Source organism: Heterocephalus glaber, unplaced genomic scaffold (assembly GCF_053883595.1).
Source record: "Heterocephalus glaber isolate CG9 unplaced genomic scaffold, H.glaber_assembly_v1.0 deba00001463, whole genome shotgun sequence".
Classification (NCBI taxonomy): Eukaryota; Metazoa; Chordata; class Mammalia; order Rodentia; family Bathyergidae; genus Heterocephalus; species Heterocephalus glaber.
Genome location: NW_028258310.1, coordinates 13,060,774 through 13,083,806, shown reverse-complemented (window position 1 = coordinate 13,083,806; position 23,033 = coordinate 13,060,774). Strand labels below are relative to the sequence as shown.

General features: G+C 38.0%; 1 protein-coding gene across 2 annotated transcripts in view; it reads left to right on the top strand.

Annotated features, from left to right (window-relative positions):
• The first annotated feature begins 1,513 nt into the window (after window positions 1-1,513).
• The window catches only part of Stk32a (serine/threonine kinase 32A), a 129,553-nt gene continuing 108,033 nt past the window's right edge, over window positions 1,514-23,033 (top strand). The window contains exons 1-2 of one of the 2 annotated variants that reach the window (XM_004854357.4): window positions 1,514-2,223; window positions 6,420-6,566. In XM_004854357.4, the coding sequence (XP_004854414.1) occupies window positions 6,515-6,566 (52 nt within the window). In that variant the 5' untranslated portion in view covers window positions 1,514-2,223; window positions 6,420-6,514. The remainder of the gene's footprint in view (window positions 2,224-6,419; window positions 6,567-23,033) is intronic. The other variant, XM_021266170.2, reaches the window with a different exon arrangement.

Here is a 23,033-nt window from a genome sequence, read left to right as displayed (position 1 = left end):
TTTTTAAGAAAAAGTGATGGGACCAGCATAAGAGTGGTGTACAGAGAATATCCTAGAAGGATTAGGGCCTACTTGGTAGCCTGCCTATTGAAATGACAACCTTAAAAGTTGCTGGTCTCTTGAGTGCTTGCTCTGGGCTGCCTAGCGCCGTGTTAAGTGAACTGTTTTATATATATATAAAATTTCATTTAATCCTGCACCAACCAGAGCTGATAGAGGTGGCCATTATTTCCTTTACTGAATAATTGGAAAACTGAAGCCCAATGCCTTTAAGTGACTTTGCCAACATCTCAGAGATGTCAAACTGCAGTGTTGGCATTTGGTGAAAGACTGCCTGACTCCAAAGACCTCTATGCCAACCAGAATACAAAATTGAGGTTTACAGAGATTTCAGTTCTAGTCTCAGCTCCTTTTCATGCAGTTTCAGTTTGTTTAATGATAAATTGTGTATCATTACATCTTCAGGGAAAAAGATAATAATACAGATCCAACAAATCCAGTGCACCTCCAATGCCATTAGGTCACTATCAGAGGTTACACAAAAATAATGTTTTTTTCCAGGTGTCTGATTGGGGTTTAAGAATAAAACCCTTACTGAAAATAAATTCTTTTAAAAGTCTACTTTTTTCCTGAACTTTGTCACCTTTAATCATCTTTTACGACTTGTTCCAAATTGTACACTCAGTGTTAACTGATAGCATGTACTCTTCTCCAGACAGGTTCTTCATAAAGGATTGGGAACAAAGGTGCTAGACAGAACCACAGCACAAGAGACATTTCTACCCAGCCTTACCACGAACTCACTGTACAGCTCTGGGCAAATCCCTTCTTCTGGACCACAGATGCAAAATGAACTACAGGTTAGCTAGAGTTAACAGTTATCCTAAGTTTTGAAATACTTCGGAGGAATGCAGCCCATCGCTGAGATGAGAGAAAGAAGAGGTAAAAGTCTACATTAAAATACAGTACCAAATATTAAATATGAAAATAATTAGAACACTGTGTGGCTCAGCTGCAACACTTCAACAGTTGCAGCAGATACTCAACGTTCATCAAGAGCCACCCTCAGAGTTGGTATTAAAAGGAGTGGAAAAGCCAATAGAGTTCCTGCCCTCTGTGGAACTTTGGATCTACATAGATCAAAAGCAGGAGTCTGAAAAGGACATTCAGCTACAGACACATTATGTTTGACTAACACGTTTTAAACGTTTTTTAAAAAAACTTGCCAATGTGCAAAGATAATGGGAGGTTTAACGCAAAAGTTTGCTTTTAAAAATCCGAATGTTTGGCAATGCTGGCATTTCCACATGGCAAGGCGAGGAGGAGCTGGGCAGAGGCTCCAGACTAGAGCCACTCTCTCCCTGCACACACTCCGGGGTCGGGGTCAAAAGTAACCTTGTGTAATGGCTTTCCCTGGCGCAAGGCGGGTAACTCTCGGATTCGAGGGAGAACAGTAGGTCACTTCAGTGGTGTTGATAATTATAAATGGAAGTAAAAGAAACTGCTGTGGAAGGGAACCTAAAACCTTCTCGGGGGCTGCCTCCCTCTCTGTGCCTCCCGTCCCCGCCCCACTTGCAGAAGCAAAGGGGAGAGCAAGAGAGACGCGTGGGAAAGTTGGGGGCCGGGAGCCAGGACACCCGGGTCTACCAGATGTTCCCTCCAATCACGGTTAAACTACGCTGGGCAAGAACTTCCCGTCTCGGTGCCTCAGCTACCCCAGCAATAAAATGAGAAAATCTACCGGAGCTGCGTCCTGAGCGGGTCTTTCCCGTCGGAAGCTGTGCAATTCCCCGAGATCTTCAGGATATACCTGCCCCCTAGCCCCAGCTCCGCAGCGCCGCCCGAGCCTGGGCCGGGGTCACCTCGGGGGAAGCCCGCCCCGCCCGCTCCGGGAAGTACGGGCCAAGGCGCCGCGAGTCCCGCGCATCTCGGAGCCGCGCCCGCAGCCCTCCCCTCCCGTCGGCCCCGCCGGCTCGTGTCGGCCTCTGCTGGAGACCGCGGTCCTCGGCGCCGGCTCCCTCGCAGGCCGCTCCGGGAGGCGCCACGGGGGACGCCGCGGAGGGCTGCGTTCCTCCCGGCCGGGCTGCCCCTCCCCGGAGCTGGCTCGGTGCCTTCCCTCCTCTCCTGAGCCCTGCCTGCTCTCCAAGTTGGGCTGGCCCGGCTCCCTGGACAGAAGCATCACTCTGAGCTCCGCGAGAGGTGTGAGGGGAGAACAGGGACCAGGTAAGTGGTGAAGTAAATTTACTGCAGCTTAAGCGCGCTATTGGGAAGTCGGGAAGTTAAAGATGAAGAGAAATAAAACAAAGACAGGTGGTCAAGATAACAGTCAGATGTGGGCTGAGACAGTCCTGGTTCTTTTGTACCCTGCTTGGCCCCCAGACTAGCACCGACTCTGGCTCAGACGTAGGCTTCAGTAAATATCTGTTGGGGTGAGAGAAGTGTTTCTGCTTGTTTCTCAGTCCAGCTTTAAACAAACAACAACAACAACAAAAGCCGCTTTTGATGGTTGGCTTCATTTCTACAAGAATCTCCTCCTCACCCCCTGTCCCAAGGCTAAAGAACTTAAATATTTTTACTCAGAAAAGTAAAATATGTTGTACTCACACAATGGACTGCTATACTGCACTTAAAAAGCAGAAATTAGAGCCGTAAAGATGAGCATGCCTCAGAAATATGATAGTAAAAGAGCCCAGCAAGATGCGAAATATACCTACCTACTTAATGATGTCAGTCAGATGACTTATTTTAAAACACTTGTCATGTGTGTAAAACTGTAGCCAGTGGAGTGAAAAATGTACACCGGGTTGAGGATGGTGGGTGTCTTTGAGAAATGGGAAAGGGTAATCAATTTCTCATGAGGGTTTACATGAAATAATGTTTACTTATCATTTGCAATATCTAAAAATGGTGAAGCCAAGTTGAATACTATAAAAAGTTAGTATCTGAGAGTGTTTAACTTGGATGTGTTCTTATTTTCCTTCTCTCCTGTGTTTTTGAATATTTCTCAATTTTCAAATGCAAAATAATCTATGCGTGTACATATTGTGACAATGTATAAACACTTCTGTGGGAAGTTGCAGCCTTCTTGCGTCATACCCTGTGTTCACCAGGTCTAAAGATGATGCCACTCTACCTGGCAGCCTCGGGTGCTCAGGAAGCTCAGGACAGGGTAAAGGTGAAGTGTTAGGGTTAGGGAGCTCTTTGGCAGTTAATGATGTAGCCAGGGGAACGTAGATTCTGAACACTCTTGTGTTCCTGCAAGAAAAAAGTTCTCTTCCCTTTATATTTTCTGAGTTTTGGATTTTCATTTGCATGCATGGAGGCTTTCTCTTGATCCTTCTCCAATGCTGTGGATTTAGAACCAGGATATCAGGAAGGTTGGGGGCGGGGGTGGCAAAGGGGAATAATGCAGTTCTCCTGAGCTCCATTCAGCAAAATGGAAAGAATGTGTCTTCATGTTCATGCTAGAGAAAGGTTGATTTATTTCTGGATGTGGGGAACACTCTCTAATTTGCTTATCGCATGGGGGAGAAAATGAGAAAGGCTATTATAAACTGGACTGTGTTTGTTGGGAGCAATGCACCAGATGTAAAGCTATTACTGCGTCGTCCCATCTACTTGCTCCTCTCCTAAGTGGATTCCTTTGTATATTTTTCTTTCCACTAAAAATCACTGTTCTGTGGTGAACAAAGAATGAAACTCTGAAGTGCAGCAGATTCCTCCCTCTTTCTCTTTCTGATTTGACAACTTGCAAGGTCAATGCTTGGGACATTTTATGTTGCAAGAAGATAGGCTACTGGAGAAAAGCCCAAGGTGTGAAGAAAAATACAAGAATGACAGGACTGGTGAGATGTGAGAGCTACATGAACTCCGATGTTAAGCACAAAATAAAAGAATTTAGCTCAAGTCTGCAGTGTTAACAAGCACAGTTCCTTACAATTATTTTTTTCTTTAGGACCAGCCCACTTTTTCTAGTACTGTCAGTGTTTAAGTCTTTACACTATTCCTCACTTGTTCTAGATTCTAAATGCCATAATAAAACAAAAAGATGCCCTTTCTCTTCTTAACCCCCAATAAAATACAAAGGGCATCCACTTGCTTCTTAATTCCCATTTCCGCTGGAGTTAAAAGCCTTTTGATTTTTTTAGCTTGGAAGACAGTTGGGCTTTTTTCTGTCTGCCTTCATCTCAGTAATCCCATTGAGCTTCCTTTAGCCACCTGTTACCACCTGCCCAGGCCCCTCCTCTATCCCAGCCATTTAATTGGTTGCTTCCTAATTGCTGACTCTTTCTTTAGTACATTTAATGATTCTTTTTAAAGTCCATAAGGCACTTCGCCAGCAGTTGGCTTTTACATGAAAAGTAGCATTTCCTTAATGAGTCTGCCTTCCAAATAAAAACTTTACTTACATTTTCCTAATGAGAAAATGGACTTTTTTTTTCTACTCTTGCACAGGGGCTTCCCAAGTGTTTTTTCAATCATTTGTCCACAACTCATGCTAACTAGAACACGTCTCCAAGCCTGGAATCTGCATTTCCTTCAGGCATAAGTCCAAGAAGAAAATAATCAATCAATAAATGTCAGTAATTTTAAAATAATACACAAGAAAATAATGCTGTTATCAAGAATAGCAGTAGCTAACATTTATTCTGTGCATATTATGTACCAGGCATTGTGTTACTTGTCTCATTAGCTATATCCATGAGCCACATTTGTCCCAAGTGCTATAGCTGAGCTGAATTTTAAAATATTATTGTATAAAACTTGGATCTCCACCCTGGTCATAGACCTGAGGAGCTGATGCCCTGGTCCACATTTTTACATGGCAGCAATCTCTTGATCTTAGAGAGATCATTCCTTTAGTTTAAGCCACTGTCACCATTGTCCTCACAGTGCAATAATGTCACACACTTGGTCTGGCTCATGTACTCACATGAACTCCCTGGCACTTACTGGCATCTGAGCAGGTGACTTCTGTTCTTTCCCTCATTCTAGAGACCAGAGGTTAAGAAACTGTTCTGAGCCATGATCAGTGTCAGTTTAGGACCAGAACCCAAGCTGCTATCTCTCCTTACCAATTTCAGGAAATTTTTAACAATATATTTTAAAAGGAAACAGAGCCATAGTGTACATTTAAATAATTTTATCTTTCAAATGCATCATTTAATTTGGGCTTTAGAGTGGTCAACAAATATTAAACACTTATGCTATGAAAATACTTTATTGTGTTAAATATATCTATATCTACATTTGTCTAAGTCAATGCATAAGACATATATATTCATATAATATACACATAAATACAACATAAGGAATTATATATAAATATACGTAGCATACATTTATAGAGTTAAATATACTGTATTTGGATCACATTAAACTCTTCTTTGAGGTAAGAATCATTATCATCTCTAAGTTCAGAGGAAGGAAAATAGAAACAGACCTGGAGAAATTCACCTACTTGCTGGTGTGACGAAGCCCTCTCCAGAGTGTATCCCTTGAACAGTGTGGGACCTTCTGGGGCAGGGGTGAAAGGCATGGCATATACAAGGGGTGATCAAAATATGTGGTAAACATTTAAAATCAAAACAAATTAGTACAGTAAAAGGCACATTGCCATTTATCACCCTCGGAATACTCCCTCTGACTTTGAACACATTTATCCCACATTCTTGCCATTTTCTGAAGCAGTTTTGGAAGTCCTCTTTTATGCGTCTTTATGTGGTGTGATATAAAAATTACAGTGAATGGTGCTGCCTGGTGCCATCCAGTGGGAAGATGGGCTCGCAAAAACGTGGTGGATCCTCATCCATCTTATTCAGGCTCTTCGCCAAAGTCAAAATGATGGAGAAAGCTTAACATTTTGCATTCATTCAGGACATCAAGGCAGCCACAATAGTTCAACTAAAGAAGGGAAAGAGACCTTCCAGAACTACTTCTAAAAGAGTAAAAACAATGGGAGAAGTGTGTTCAAAGTGTGTGTGGGGGTTAATGGCAATGTGTCTTTTTAAAAAATTACTTTTTTGTTACATTTATATTTTTATGAATAAAATTAAAATTGTTGGTCACGCAGCAAAAAATAAAACCTAAAATTAGCAGAGTTTTCAAATATATAGATTGAAAATATATTTTAATTTTACAGTTATTAAATTAAACATTGCTGACTTCATCTTAAACTTTTCCCCATACTTAGGAAAATAATTTGCTTCACTCCTATTTTGTAAGTACAGATCTGCTGCTGAAGAGACAGTTTCTTCTCTCATTGCTTGATGTCATATTAGTTCTGAAATCATAATTCTTGAGAACAAAAATTTCTACTGCCATGATACAGTTTAGGTTAATATTTTAGCCACGGTCTGTATTCGGGGCATCTAGAGCGTACCATATTATAAGGTGACCATTTCTTTTTTTCTTCCTAGATACTCAGCAAGTTTTCTGGACCTGGTTTGAGCAAAGATGAGCGTTTCTGCGTGGATCATGTAACAGGAGGGTCCAGGTCAGGACAGACTTGATCATGGGAGCCAACACTTCAAGCAAACAACCAGTATTTGATGAAAATGAGGATGGTAAGAAGTGGGGGCGGTGGTATATAAAAATGGAATTTTATGAAATTCATTTATTAGCTCTTAGTTTCATAAAACACAAACATGATCTATAGGGCCTTTAAAGACAAAGAACTAGGAGAATAAGCTCAAAGACTTTGTACACTAATGGCTGGAGTGTATCTTTCACTTCCTTAATCTTGACTGTGCCTGACTTCTCTTGTCCAAATGGTACTGTGGCTGGGTACATGGTGGAAAGTTAATGATTTGTTTATTCTCTATGCTGTTCCCTTGACAGTTGAATCCTTACTCCATTGCTACTTTTTATACAGAATTTCTTATAGTATCAGATTTCATGTGAATGATAATCAGGAATCATCATGTTATAGCATCAAGTTATATAAGGTTGGTGGCTTTGGAATTTTCTACTCCCATGCTTCTGTGACCTAAACGAATTTCACATTGTCAGGTCATAGGAGAAAGAATCAGTTTTATTGAAGGAAAAGAAAACTTTCAAGGCCAGGTTCAGCTTGGCAAGAAAGCAAAGGCATAGTTCTCCCAATTCAACTGCCACCCTCCAGTGAAGTGTGCTACAACCTCCCTGGCCTCCCTAAGTCACGTTTTCTTCCTATTGTGAAGGTGTGAGCAGCTGTGCAGTTCTGGGATGGAATTGCTTTTAGGTTGTGTAGAAAAAAGAAGGCCCAAGGTTCTGGGTAATAAGCTGTTCAGACCTCCAAAGAGGAGCCTCTTGAGTAATTTCCAGGAGTTCTGTTAATTGAACCACAAAGGGAAAGGATAAACTGAAGTATAAGAGATCTAATACTAGTCCTATTACAGCTCCCTCTGAAGCTCAAGATGCTTTATTCATTTTACCTTCAAATTGCTCATCAATAAAGTAAGGGGATAGGGTAACCTTGACGGTCCTTTCCAACTCAGGAAGTTTATCATTTTGAGGTCTTAAGTCCACTTTATAAAATTACAAAACAGCTTCTGAGTCATCAAGGAAATTTTATTGTGTTAGAATGTAAGTTTGAGCGCTGAAACAGAAAATACAAATAACAGCAACTTACACAAGATGACTGTGCTTTTCTTTTTTATGTAACAGTCCAGACATAAGTAACCCAGGGTAGTATGTGGTTGCAAAAGCATAGGGGCTGTGGCTCTGACTGACTTGCTTTTTTTTATCTCTTTCCCCTTCTCTAGAGAGGTACTCTCACTCTCAGGCCTCAGGAGGGCTCACTACCACACCTAAATTTCAGCGAGATTTAGAAAAAGAAAGAAGAAAAGTTAGGAAGGCTGTATTTTTTCCTTTTAAGCAATTGATCTGGTTTGTCATGATCATTCACATGCACACACCTAGTTACAAAAGAGACTAGGAAATTTAGTTTGTTATCTTGGGTGGCCATGAACCTTCTAAAAATAAGCACTTTTTATTAGAAAGGGGAGAATTAGCAGTTTGCCATGGTTGGGAAATAATTAAATTTGCTATGGTTGAAGGACATAATCTTAATTTTGAATATTTGGATGGAGACAGAAACAAAATGTATGTCTGAGTAGGATGACTTGTTTTAAGGTATCTACAATTTAATTAGAGGTCTGTTTTCACTACTTGCATAAAATACACCATAAGAAATTAATAGCTGTAAAGATCCTAAGAAAATGTTTTCCATCACTGTTTTCATTGCTTTGATTTATTTTATCGTTTATTAAAATAGTAAAAGCAAAGACGTTATATGAGTAGTAAATACTAGTAATAAATAGTAAAAGTAACAGTGATGTTATATGAGTTTTTTCATTTCTAAAGGGGAAAGAAACCAACTTACTTTCCATTCATTTGTCTCACTGTACTATAGATTCAGAACTAATATTTGCACAAGGCAGGTCTTCCTAGACAGAGTGAGAAAGAGCAGCCAGCATCATGCTTATAATTTGCTAGGGATATGTGTCATTTGAAAGTGCTACCATAGCATTATGATAAAAAAAATAAAACACAGCCAGCCTTTCTCATGAGGTATCTAAGAAAGTTATACCTCCAACAGATGGTGACAACTGAAAGGTAAGGTACCACTTTATAAGTGCCTTCAAGGAACTCTGAAAAGAAAAAAACTGGATTGTAGGAGAGTTCCATTTTAAAATAGGCAGGTCTTTCTTTACATCCTCTAGCTTGCTTCCTTTTGGTTGTCCACCCCAACCCAATTATGACATCTATAAAATGAAAAGGTAAACAAAGCAGTAAGTCCATGTTTCCCAGGAGCAAGGCTCTGAGTCCACTTATACACGATATTGCAAAGCAGAAGAAATAGAAGAGCAAATCCACTTACTAGGAGCCTGCCACTTTGCTAGACATGAAGGATAGAGATGAAAACAACATGGTCCTCACTCTGTGCCTGCAAAACCCATGTTCTAATTGTGAAGGCACACAATAAACAGGCAACCAAATAGGGAAACCAGAAGATTTCAGAGTATGTTACAGTGCCTCCAAGGAAAGAGCTCAATAATCTTATGGACCATGAGAGAGGGGTGGTTGGGCTTTCTAGGGAGATGACATTTGAGCCAAAGCCTGCAGGATGAGAAGCTAGCTATGCAGTGAGATGAAGGGGGATAGTTCAAGCACAGGAAGGAGCAAGTCCAAAATCCAATAATGACAAGGGTTGGGAATGAACACTTGACTGTATCAAAACCTGCTCTATTGAATGTGATTTGTCAAAGGGACTGAGAGACTTACTTTATTTTTTTAATTTAGTTAATCCCATAAAGTTTGCTCTGGATTGAGCACAATGCAAAATTTTATCAAGCGCAATGTAAAATTGAGCTGTGAAGCATCTGATAAAGGAGGGAAAATAAAAAGCACTGACTACTCAAAGAGCACTAAGCTTATATTTAATGTTCATATTTTTCTATAAGAAATCAGACTGGGCCGGAATCTAGGGTGCTAAAATGAGCCAATTTAATTATTTTTTAAAATGTTGCAAACAAAAGAATCCTAGTATGTGATGAAAAGTGTTTTATGTTTCCTTCAAGTTGTTTAAAAGTCCTAATACATAGATTTGAGAAGGAAATTTAACCAATTTTCCTAAGTATTGTTTTAAGAATTTTTTATTATGGAAAAATATTTTTAATCATTTTAAAGGTTATTAAGGGTTAAGATAAGGTATTATTAGATGTCCCCTGAGATAAGCTATTCTTCCTAGAGTTCATCCTGATATCTGTATTCCATGGTGTTCCATCTTGTATCTGATCTTAAGAGTCATTCTATCAGTTACTTATGTTGATCTTTAATGAAAACAAAGTAGGAAATTTGTAGTGCTGGTAAAGAGAGTAAGGTTTTCTTACTTGGTTACTTTTAAGCCATCTTTTACAAATGAGAAGTCAAATGATACTTTTGGAGTTTGAACTTTTAGTTTCAGTACACAACTAACTCCTGTTTATTTCTTTAATTATGATAAAATATACGTTACAAAACGTGCCATTTGAAGTGTCCATTTCCGTGGCATTCGGTACACTCATACTGTTTGCACCCATGGTCACCACCCATTCCTAGACCATTTTCATCTTCCTAAATTGAAGCTTGAACTCACTAAATCATAAATTACCCATTCTCCACTATTCCTAACCCCTGGAAACCACTATTTCACTTTATGTCTCTATGAATTTGACAATTCTAAGAACCTTATATAAGCAGAGTCATATAAAATCTGTCCTTTTATTACTGGCTTACTTCATTTGGAACATTTTCAAGGTTCGCACATGTTGTGGCATGTATATCAAAATTCCCTTCCCTTCTGAGGCTAAATAACAATCCATTGTATGTATATACTATATTTTGTTATCATTTTTATCTGTCAAAAATGATTGCTTGTTCCCACTCTAGTTATTGTGAATCATACTGCTGTAAATTTTGGTATACAAATATCTACTGAAATCTGTTTTCAGTTCTTTAGAGTGGGTAGCTGGATGGAGAATTACTGAATTGTATAGTAATATTTTGTTTAATATTTTGAGTAGCCACCATACTACCTTTTGCATGATTCTGTTATATGTTCTAATAATGGGAGAATGATGGGCAGAGAACATGAGCTCTGTTAGTAAGAAGACAGACCCAGGATCAAATTTCTGCTTTGCCACATATTACTGATCTATATATTTCTGTGAAAAAAAATCTCAAAGAGAAAGTAGCTCTTCCTGATAATCAATGATTATCAGACACTAGAGGCCATTTGACTAATTATAAATTATTTTAAAGGAACTTAAAATACCTGAAAAAAAATTCTTCAAACCTAAACAATTACTAATGAATTAATTTGAAACAAAAACCTCTATTTGGGCAAGTTGTTCAACCTCTATAAGCCTCATTTTTTTCATCTGTAAAATACAAACAATAATTGGGCATACTTCATTAGGTAATTGTGAAAGTTAAAGTAATGCAAATAAAACATTTAGCACGGTGTCCCACATAAAGTAACTACCAAATTAATGCTGATTAATAGTATTTCTAAGCATCAGAGTTTCTTAGTGTGAACTCTTTGAAGTATTTCAACTTCTGAAAGAAACAAAATCAAATGTAACTCAGTAGATACCATAGTCAATATGGCCTACACGTGATTCTGTCGGTTGAACTGGATTGACAGAAGAGCAAATTCTATAGATCCTGCTAAAAGCCTATACAGTGGTACCTCAGTTCACAAACTTAACTCTTTCCATGATTCTAGTTGGCCATTGTGCTTTAAAAGAAGCCGGGTTACTGACAGCACAAAAACACAATCTTATTTGGTTTTTCTTTTATCCCCTCTGGTGATTGTGTTGTCATTTAAGATAAAACCAAGGACAAAAATCAGTGAAACTTATGTTTTCTTATATAAGACCCAAACTATTAATTTCATTTTATCTGTGGACTCAGTGACAATTTCCCCTGCATCTAACAGCCGTATGCATGTTCTGAGAACTAAATAACATACAGAAAAACTTTTTTGAGTTTTCTGAAAGAAAATTATTGCAAGGGACATTTATTTTTAATTCTCATAACTTTTTTTAAACTGATTTTATTTCCTCTGTGTGAATGCTATGTTTTATATTGTTTACTTGTTGTTATTCTACTTGCTCTATTTTTAAAAAGTCGTCATTTAAAAAATTTAAGCACTGAGGTTTTCCAGGGTAATTTAGAGAATATAAATCTTTGTTAACAGAAGAAAATGGACTTGTTTATAACTCAGGGTCTAAGCAACAAGAGAAGGTCTTGCCATCATTACAAATAATGTGTTATGTCTAAATATATACAAAGAATGTAGAGGTGATAAAATTGGCTTAGTCCAACCAAGAGACAGCTTTCTTCTGGTGTGTTGTAGCTAAGAGAAGTTGGCCTTAGGTTAAACAGTTTCTCTAAAAAGCTCATCAGTGCCCTGAGTTTGTAGAGAGAGCTCAATTATTGCATTATTCTTTGGGTTTGCTGAAAACTCAGTGTTGAGTCATTAGGCAGCACTTGTCTCCTAGGATATGTGGCTGGTTTTAGTTTCTCAATGTTTTTCTTCAGTGCCAGAGGCAGTGGGGGCCTTCAAAATGGTGGACCAAGAAAATTGGCCACACATTTTCAATCCAAAAGAAATGTGAAGTTATTGAATTGATTCCAGCCTGAAGGACCTTGAGAATCTGCACTGTTATTTTTAATGTCCATGCTTTGCATATTTATACTCAAGAGGTTAGGCCAATGAATTTCAGGATTTCTCCATCAGATTTGAGTATTGCTATTTTATATTGCATTTATTATTTTTGCATTGGACTGACTGGAAAAGTTAAAGAAAATTTATCTGTGAGAAATGACTTCTTTAAACATGAAGTTCTCTTGGACAATTGAACATTTAGCAAAGCATTTGTCATAAATAACTTCAGGTGTCCAACTGCTTATGGCAACATTTTAAACTTCTGAGTGTTTTTTTCTCCGTGCAAAGGGATTAGAAGAATCAACGGTAAACAAATCAGAAAGCTCAGAAAACAGAACTCAAACACAGCTAGTGGTTCCCACTTGAGTGTTCCTTGAATGGAGTTATGAATACGTGTTTAGGAGAATCTACTCAAACAGATTTAGGAAAGTTACAGCTGGCCTTTAGAGATCTACAGCTCATGAGCACAGTAAAAGATCTGAAATGACTTACAATATTTAAATTTTAGTCTTCTGATGTTTTTCATACTTACTGCAAAATTAAGCCTTTTTTTGAAAAACCTTTTAATATTTATTGGCACATGATATTCTATGGACCGCAGTTTGGGAAATGAAAAGTTATGATCATTTCTAGTCTTTTTCTCCTGGAATGTCCTTTTTCACATTGATTTTTTTTCTGCAGGTTTAATAGCAAATTTTTTAGTGTAAATTATTTGTAATGTAATCTCTATGGAAATACTGATGAAGGAGATTGTATTTCTTTGTGAGGTTTCATCACAAATTCTTCATTGTAGCACAGTTCTGGAGGGCTGGATATTTCTAGTTGAAGTAGGAATTGGATTTGGTGAAAATTTATTGCTTCTTTGTTGATATTTTAAAATCAGAAACATTTTAAGCAGTGTCTTATGAACAAGTATTGGTGAGGTAGTTATTGATTACTAAATAACACTCACTCGTACTATACTAGCTTTTTCTCAGCTGGGGATTTAGCTCAGTGATTCCGCCGCCTGCCTCGAAAGTGCAAGGACCCGAATTTGATCCTCAGTACCAAAAAAAAAAAAAAATAGAAGTTAGATTAAAAAAAAAAATAAATCCACACCTGGGCTGGGGATTTAGCTCAGTGGTTCCGCCACCTGCCTCGCAAGCGCAAGGTCCTGAGTTCGATCCCCGCTACCAAAAAAAAAATCTACATCTATACTAGCTTTTTCTCCAATAAAACTTGTGTGCATTTTTAATTTTCATCTTAGAACTACTTAGACTAGAAATACTAAGTCTATATAAGGCCGTTGCAATGTTCAGACATTTTGACTATTGAAGCCTGCTATCTTCAAAGAGAATGGCTGTGAAGGTCTTCAATAAAACCAATTTCTGCGTGTTTGGCCTTGTAGACCTAACCTTAATCACAGTAGACCCTTGACTTATGAATTCAATTCATTCACAAGGGCTAGTTGTAACTCAAGCTGGTTGTAAGTCAAAATTATTTTTTGCACAAGAAATAATGGAATGCACAAAAATAAACATGACTCCCCTTCATCAAAATTTTACTTAAAGACAGTGAAATTTGAATTTCAAAAAATTTCCAGTTTTCATCAAGTATTATTCTTCTGATTTTTTCCCAATCATTAAAAAATACAAAGCCCATTATTAGTTTATGAGCCATATAAAAATAGATGGGAGGTTAGATTTGGCCTGGCCTTACTGTCCTGAACCTCTAAATGTTGGCATCTTGCAGACATTTATTTACATGATCTGTGAAAGTTTCTGATATTCACTTAAAATCCTCTGGCCTTAAACCAAGAGACTGGGCAAAGAGATTAGAATCTGTTGTTTCTTTTTTTTGATGGGGGGGGCGGTATCAGGGCTCGAACTCTGGTCCTTGCGCTTGCTGGGCAGGCGGTGAAACCACTGAGCTAAATCCCTGGCCCCTAAGAATCTGTTGTTTATAATAAATTCATTCTTTACTAACTGTCATTTCATTGGTCCATGTGAGCCAATGGAATTACTTGGACCAATAAATCTAGTGCTTTGGAAGATCTAGTGCTTGTGTTCATTTTGTTCTATATATTATTTGACACCTATGATTTGATTAAAAAGTCACTACCTGCAATGCATTTGAAATATGACAATGCAGAATTGGTTTTTTAATAGGGACATTAATTCAACTGAAGATCACCCAACATTTGGAGATATTGATCTCTGCATCCTGCCTAACTGTTCTACTTTGCCTTTTGTTCTTAAGAAATTGTCAGTGTGTTTCTGACTTCTAAGCAGATTTATGAATTGGGGTCCAGGCAGCAGGACAAGTAAAGTTGTTGATGCCCATTGCTTGGTCTTGGCACTGGTGATGGGTGTCAGTAAATCCCAGACTTCCTGAGGCACCCTGTTTCATAAAAAGAAAGCGCTAACAGTGCAGATGGCTGCCATTGTTGGCCTTGGAGGTCTCTTCCCTGGAGAAGTCCAATTATATTCTTAATGGACTTGTCAAACTCTCAGTGTACTAGTCTTAACTATTTGCTGCAAACTGTGTGGGACAAGGAAGGACTGATGATTCAGTTAAGTAATTTTTCATCAGTGCATCATAAATGATAGGGTTGAGAGCCAGCCTTCATCCTTAACTAGTATCGGAGTACCAGAGAGTTACAGGTTAAATCAGTGGTTCCCACATTGCCTGTATAGCTATGTGCCAAACTGTCCCAAAGTTTTTCTTGGTCTGTGATAAGAGAAAAAAAATGAAGACAATCTGATAAGCTTCTCACCAAGTTAAACATATTAAAAATTTTAATTCTGAAATTATGTCTTGAGTGTGTATGTGTGTGTGTCTTTGATGTTTAAGGATTGTGGAAAATAGAAATTATTTTTCATAGTTAGAATGTAGGTAAGTAATTTGCCTCTTTGATCTGATCCTCTTCTTTGTAAAAGTAGCTGAATAATAGTACTTGCATCTTAACAGTTTTTGTGGGAATAAAAAGAGATTATTCAAGTAAAGTGCTTAGCTAGTGGCTGGCATATGGTAATTGCACAATACATGTTACTTATTCTCATGATAATTATAATAATCATTGTTTTCAATGCATTTCCTTGGCAAATAAAAAATAAAAATTGCCCAATGCTGAGTATCTTATTTTCCCTGCAGGTTTGTTTTTGGTGTGTGTGTGGGGGGGGTGTAGGGGGAGATGTATTTTCTGATCTGTAAAATACAACTATATAATTGCAATTTATCGTTCTATGTAGAGAACTTATTTAAGTAGCTAAGATGGAGAAAAATACCAAAGTGACCTGTTTCATTGGAACCATGTAAGTAACGATGATAGTGCCTAGGCTAACAGAGCAGCTGTGGAGTCAGAAAGCTGAAGTTATATGACATTTATTTTCCATATAAAATAATTAGAAGTTAGTTACTGATAGTTTGAATGTGGGGTAAGATAAAAGCGAGGGTGAAACCAGGGTTTTGGTGAGAAGAGTGGTACTGAAGGGGCTGAGACATGCATAGTCACATGAGTTCTTGTATGGATTACACAGCGGTGTGGGACATCCAAATGCTAATGTCAAGGCTGGAATTGAGTGTCTGGCAATGAGTAGGAATATCTGGGCTGGAGATACAAAATCATAGGTTTTAATTCTGTGGTGACTGGTGAGTTGGCCTTGGGAGAGAGCAAAAAGAAGAGAGATTCCCTAAAATTGAGTAGTCAGGTAGAAGACAGCAATCCAGGTAGTGGAACTGAGAAGGAACAGGCAGAGGGGAATAAAAAAAAAAATGACTTGTGAAATTTAGGAAGAGTGCTTTGTGTAAGAGAGAGTAGCCACTTGTTTTGAATGCTCCTGTATGGCTCAGCAGATGGAAATAGCTATGGGAGTGGGCAATGAGGAGGGTATCAATGACACTGGAAAAAAGCAGTTCAGTGGGCTTGTGCAGGCATGAATCTGACTAGTGAATTAGGAGTGAATGGAGATGGAGATGGAGATGCAGCAAATATGGGCAACTCCTTCAAGAAGTTTTCTGTCTGGTGTCCAACCTGCAGCTCTTTTTGTTTGTATTTTTTGAGTGAAGAGGAATTGACTTGGGCCACATATCTAATATAGTTAATGTATATAAGTAACAAAACTGCATTTTAAAAATATTTTAAATTATTGTAACATTTTCAAAAAGAAGGATAAAAAGAAAGACTAAAAGGTGGGCCTCAGGCTGGGCACACCAATGTAGGAAGCAGAGAAGAGCCAAAACCTGAAGCTGACTATAACTTTAGAGCAGGGAATTTGTTTTTCCAGATTATAAACTAGAGCATGTTGATGCTGAGGAGACACAACAAATATAAAAATAAGAAGCCACTAAATCAGTGGACGACAAACCAGGGATGATTTCATAACTGTGAAAGACAACACACTAGGGCTTTAATCCTCTGCAGTTGCTACCTCCAAATTCTTATTAATTTAATCTTTGAATTTGTGTTTACCAATGGAGTGTGATTGGATAATGGACCAGGCCCTGGGGCACCAGAACATTGGCTTGCATCCTGCCCCTTCCCTGGGACAGGTTCTGGGTTGGCTACTACCTGGACCCAAACCTGCTGCCATCCTGTGTGCACAGGAGGAGAGTATGTACTGGTTCAGCGATGGTTGGGGTGAGCACCACCATGATGATGGCTCCCCGCTTTTGGGGAGCAGCTTATTGAGGGGACAGGTAGGGACTGTCTCTAGGGTTCTCAGCCACATCCCAATATTTATACTTCAGGGAGTTTGGTTTGGAAGCAATTGATGTGAAAATATACTCATCACCCAGCAAATATTTGTCAAGGGCGGTGGTGGAGACATCCAACAATCAAAAGGAATTTTATCATCAGATCAGTCTGCAATTGAAACAGCAGAACTAGACTAAGACATATGAAAATTAAACCACTGACCTGAAATCGGATACCCACATGTCTAGATCTTAAACCCTGGAATAACATGAATCTCATTTATATTGGTCATAGATATCCTCCCACAATGAATTTACAAAATTAAATAAACACACACATGGGATTGGTCTCCAACAAGAATCATCAATACCCAGTATGTGCCTTGCTCTGAAGCCCACTGGAGAGCGCTAGCAGTAATTTCACTTCCCAGTGGCGTTTGTCTCCCCTTCTGCTGTAACTCACATGCCTCTCTCCTCCATAGCATTATTACTGGGGTGTGGGGAATGCTCTTCCTCCCTGGAGCTCATCATCCCACAATGCACTGCTCCTAAGATTTGCTTGCCTTTCTCAACCTCTTATGATTCTCAGAATAATTTCAGTCGCCTTCACCATGTTTTTCATAATTAATTTCACTATCCTCCTCCTTTTCCTCCTCCTTTTCATCATATATTGGCTCAATTTAATTGGTAAAATACTTCATGGGATAATTTTTATTTAGTTTTTTAAATACTGAAGTCATTGCCACTTTGATAACGTCCTTATCTTCCCAGGGTATAACATCAGGAAAAAATGTCCTAAAATAAGACTTGATTGAAGTATTAAAAAGAATTTGTTTAATCTCATGATTCTAGCCATTAGCTAAAATTAACTAGCCTGCTATCTTCAGGGGATTTCATTAAGGACCATATTCCCAATATTCACAGTAATTAACATTTGTGGGGTATGTAATATAAAGGTAGATAAACTTCATTGCAGCTGTACTTAGAAAATGTATATTTTAAACATATATTTAAAGGCAAGTTCTATATTTATAAAAGTAATGCATGTCAATTGTAGAAAGCTTAGAAAATAAAATCAAGAAGAAAAAAATTGACACAAAGTGTTTCAACCCAAAAACATGACTAATATTTGGGGGTATTTCCTCCTAGAACCTCCCTTTCCATTTTAGCAATCTTCATTTCTCCTGCCTTTTTATCCTTTCACTGTATTTTTATTTCTTGATTAAACTTACTTGTTTGTTAAGTGTGCTTTCCTCTTATTAGAAAGTAAACTTTATGGGCCGGGGATTTAGCTCAGTGGTTTTGCCACCTGCTGCGCAAGTGCAAGGACCCGAGTTCGATCCCCAATACCAAAAAAAAAGAAAGAAAGTAAACTTTATGAGGGTCAGACATGTTTTTCTGTTTTGTTCACTTGTATATTCTCAGTACCTAATTTGTTTACTAAATGAATGTATTGATAAGCATTTTATGTATTAATAATCACATATATATTCACATTCTTGATGTACCTGGGGTTCAGAGACTTCACCATATCTCTTTTTGGGACCCTCAACTCATTACTTTTAATTTGATTGCTAGGTACAACTTTACCAGCTTTAGTACCTTGGGTATGCAGCTGCTTGCAATTGGTGCAGGTTTTTTAGTTGCATTTTGGGGCCAGTAAGGATTGATTGAAACTACGCAAGTAAAATGCCTAGAACGTTATTTTGTATACTAAGGGTTCTAAACTACTAGTAGATATGATTATCATCAGATTTGTGGAAGGGGTTTATGCTGAATGTTTGGTGTTAGGATGCTCCTTTAGAGCACAGCATTGTTCATTTAGGGGAGATCTAATTGTTAACATGGTATCCATAAACATGATTCTGAGGAATCAGTTAATTTGCATTCCTTCTTTTCTCTGGTGAAAGGGTCCATATATTCACCACAGGAGTCCATGTTATCTCCCCAAATTTAAGAATGTGCTTGCACTCATATTCAGTGGTCCATGATTTACAAGAAGGAGTCTCGGGGCAGGGGATTTAGCTCAGTGGTTCCGCCGCCTGCCTCGAAAGCATAAAGTCCTGAGTTCAATCCCCGGTACCAAAAAAAAGAAAAAAAAAAAGGAGTCTCAAAGTGTGGTACTTTTATTATCAACTTGTATTATTTTAACTTCATTAGATATTGTGAGGAAATGATCAGCCACAGTGATTTACAGAGCATAGTGTTGAGACTTGTCGAAATGAGAAAACTTTGTCTACGTTCACACAACTAGAAAGAAGCAGAGCTTCAATTTTTATCTCACTTCTCTCTATCTCCAAAGACCAAGAAGAATGCTTTGCACTTCACTGTACTGCTCATCCTCTTAACAATTTGAATTTTAAAATAAGCCTGAGATATAAATAAGAAAGCTGTTATCCTCCTTGTATTCGAATGAGTCTAAAAATAGTTTTTAAAAACATTAACCAAAGTCACAAAGTCAGTGAATGGCAAAGATATGATTCCCTCTAACTCATACTGTTAAGTTCTTTCTTTCAAAAACAAAAATAGCTCTTGTTCACTGAATGTATATATATATTCCCCCACCACATCCCTATAAGGTAGGTATTGTAATTCCCATTTTATAGATGAGAAAAAACACAAGTAAGACTTCTGAGGAATAATGGTGAATTAAACACATTCTGCTGCTCACATTCCCTTCTGAAAATCTCATTAATATGATAAAAAATTATTTTAAGGTCTGCTTCACAAGGATGAAAAGAAGTGTAGAGAAGACATCACTATCAACTTTATAGAAACTAGAAAGCAGACAGATATGTAGAACCAAGAAAACTGAGGCATAAGCTGTCAGGGGGAGGCTGAGACTCAACCAGATTCACCCCCCAGTCCTTCAAAGACTTAAGAATTGGCAGTGTCGTGAGCCTCTATTATAGTAGAGGCAAAGGGGGAGACCTACAGTAAGGATCGTCTGATATCTATTCAAAAACTGTCATTCCCCTTTTGCACCTTGGCAAAAGAAAAAGAAAAAAATAACCTCAGTCTTCTCTACCCCATGCTACGGTTTATCCTCTGGAGAGGAAGTGTTCTCAGTGGGGAAGACCTAGCACAGCTGAGTAGGGATTCGTTACAGAAGATAGGAAGGGGTCAGCAGGTGAATATACAATGAATGCTGTGGTGCCTGGTCTCTTGGCCTTTAGCATGCCTCCCACTCTCTTCCTTCTTCTCAGTGTGATACCATTGGTGCCCTCTGCAAATTACAAAGTCTTTTCTGGAGATTTCAACCAACCCAAGAAAGGGGATTCAGAATTATCAACATTAGCGGTAGCTGTAGGTAGAAGTTATACTTAGAGGCTTACTGTTAGCAAGATCCATGTGTGCAGAACCTCCCAACATGGGTTTAGATCCATGAATTTAAATATGAGCAGATAACCGAGGTTTCCAGACATTGCAGAAACAGTTTCTAATATGACTGAGAGATACTGAAACAAATAAGTAGAGAAAAAACAAATCTACTACTTAAAGAAAATAGAGAGATAGAAGAAAGAACAACCAGATAACAACAAATAACAGGATACCAAAAAGGGGTACCAAAAAAACAATATGCAGAGAGCAAAAATTAGTTTGGAGGAAATTTTTCTAGCATAAATGGAAAAATTCAAAGAAGGTTAGAAGGTAAATTTAAGGAAGTTTCCAAGAACAAAGAGAAGATAGAAATTGGAAACAAAAAGATAAACCTAAGAACATTTAAGGGCCAATATAAAATTTCATTTCTAAATGATAATGTATAGAAAGAGAAAGAAAATAGAAGAGGGAAAACATCATTATATAATTTAAGTTAAAAGGCCTAGAACTGAAGTTTGTAGGCTTCTAGATTGACTGAGTCTATCAAGTGCCTACAACAATGAATGAAACAAGCCTACATCATCATGAAATTTCAAAATATTTAGCACAAATATATAGTACTATAAGGTTCTAGAGAAGAAAACTCTTATATACAAAGGATCAGGCATCAAAATAGCTGTAGATTTAATAGCAATATGCAAAGCTGCAAAAAGAGAGCCATGCCTTCAATTTTTTTTTTTTTTGGTACTGGGGGTTGAACTCAGGTCTTTGCGCTTGCGCAGCAGGCAGCAAAACCACTGAGCTAAATCCCCAGCCCAGTGCCTTCAATTTTTTAAGGAAAATAATATCCAATCTGAAATTCAATACTCAGCCAAATTCCCAGTGGAATGTGAATAGAATACAAATATTTTTCTTCTCTGCAATATTTTAAAATTTGCCTCCTGTTTAAACTTGCTTACAAAGTTGTTGTAGGATGTTCTCACTAAAGCAAGATGGTAATGTAAGAAAGTGCATGACATTGTGTACAATAGTCAGACATCTGCCATTAAAGAGCATTGAAGGAGAGCCCCAGGATGACAGTGAGGGAAGTCGCATGAAGACAACTGCACAGCTATAAATAGTCCAGATTGGAGAAGGACAGATGGCTGGGAGAGAGATACTTTTAGGAAGACAATGGTGTGACTGATGCATCTGAACATGATGAAAGAAAACTAAACAAGTGGAGAATATTTCGAGATTGAATTAGGAGACAAAATTAAGTAAATGTATAAACAAAACAATTATTAACCACAGGGAAAATGAAAATTGTACAAGAATGGAACATATAACAACTAATCATAACACGCTAATCATAGTTTACCATATGACTCAGCTGAGCATAGCCTTTATGTGGTCAGTAGGATGGAAATATGGAATATTCATCTCATTGGAATTAGTATGCCAGCTACAACTACACTGGAAAGATGGAAGCATGATGGGATTAAAACCAAGAAGAAAGTGAGGTGAATCCTCAACTGCCACCTTGGAAATTCAATCAAGTGCCCAAAACTGAACAGAAAGGACAATAAAATTATGCTATTTAAAAACATGGTGGAAGCTACCAAATGTATCAGTTAAAAGAGGTAAAATTGGTTGCTTCTTGGTTGGGAGAGACTGGGAGGGGTCCAAAGAATCATAAAAATATTATTTTATCCATTTTAAAATAAGAAACTTTTAGAAATATTTGATTCTTTAAACTGTGTATATGAATATAGATACAGATACATAATGTGGGTAAAAATAAAAATGTTTTTAAAATGAAATAGATCAAAATATGAATGGTGGTTATCTTAAATGGATTTATTTTTGTTCTTTATACTTTTCTGTGGATAAACAAGAAACTGAAGCTCAGGAAGGCCAGATAAACTTCCTAATAATGTAGATTGGGTAAATGGTAGTCCTGAGATTCCAGTTCAGTCCTCACTGACTCATTTTTATCCTTCATCAAAGCTTTCAAACTTCAGTAAAATCCAAGAAGCAAAATGTCACTCCTCCTCATTCTCTCACATCTCTGAAAGTCCATGGTGCCTCTCAGTGTATCATACAGACGAACACTGGGTTGCTTTCATACATTTATTTACTTACTTGTCAATTTATACTCATCATCTTCCAGAAAGGCGAGAGTCTGGATTCCAAAGACACATTCACTACAACAAGAGAAAATCATAAGAATGAGTAAGGGCACTTGATTATTTAGGTCTTGTATCCCCATGTGGCCAGTGAATCTGCTCACAGAGGACTTTCTCCTCCTTCCCCTCAGAGAGAGTAGGTTCCCTTAGGTCCTGGCTGAGTCCCGCGCATGTTTGTTTTCCCAACGATGCCTAACAGAGTCCCAGGCACGCAGGTGCTTATGGAACATTTGCCAGTGTGGCTGGCAGCAGAGCTGTGGTTTTGGGAGATGTGGTTTCAGTTTCTTTTCTTTCTAGCTGTGTCTGTCTTAGAAGGATGTATACTGTATGAGCCTTTTTTGACAACTGACTCCACTTGAGAATGCAACATAACAGATGAAACATTCCTCAAATTTGTGCAAAATGATAAACTCTACCTGAAGAATTGTCTTTTCAACCATGCTTAAAATTTATCCCTTGTCTCCTTTTCTTGTTAAATCATGCAGTGTCTATCCTTAAAAATGAGCAGGGCTTAGAAAGGAGGCTGATTCTGTCTTTGTTGGCAGACCGTAATTTAATGTTAGTGCCTTTCTGTTGCCATAGTGAAACGCATTTACTTCTGTTCAAAGATCATGCAGCTTTGACAAAGCAAATAACTTCTCACTCCCGCTGTTAATTATCCTTCAGTTGCTGTA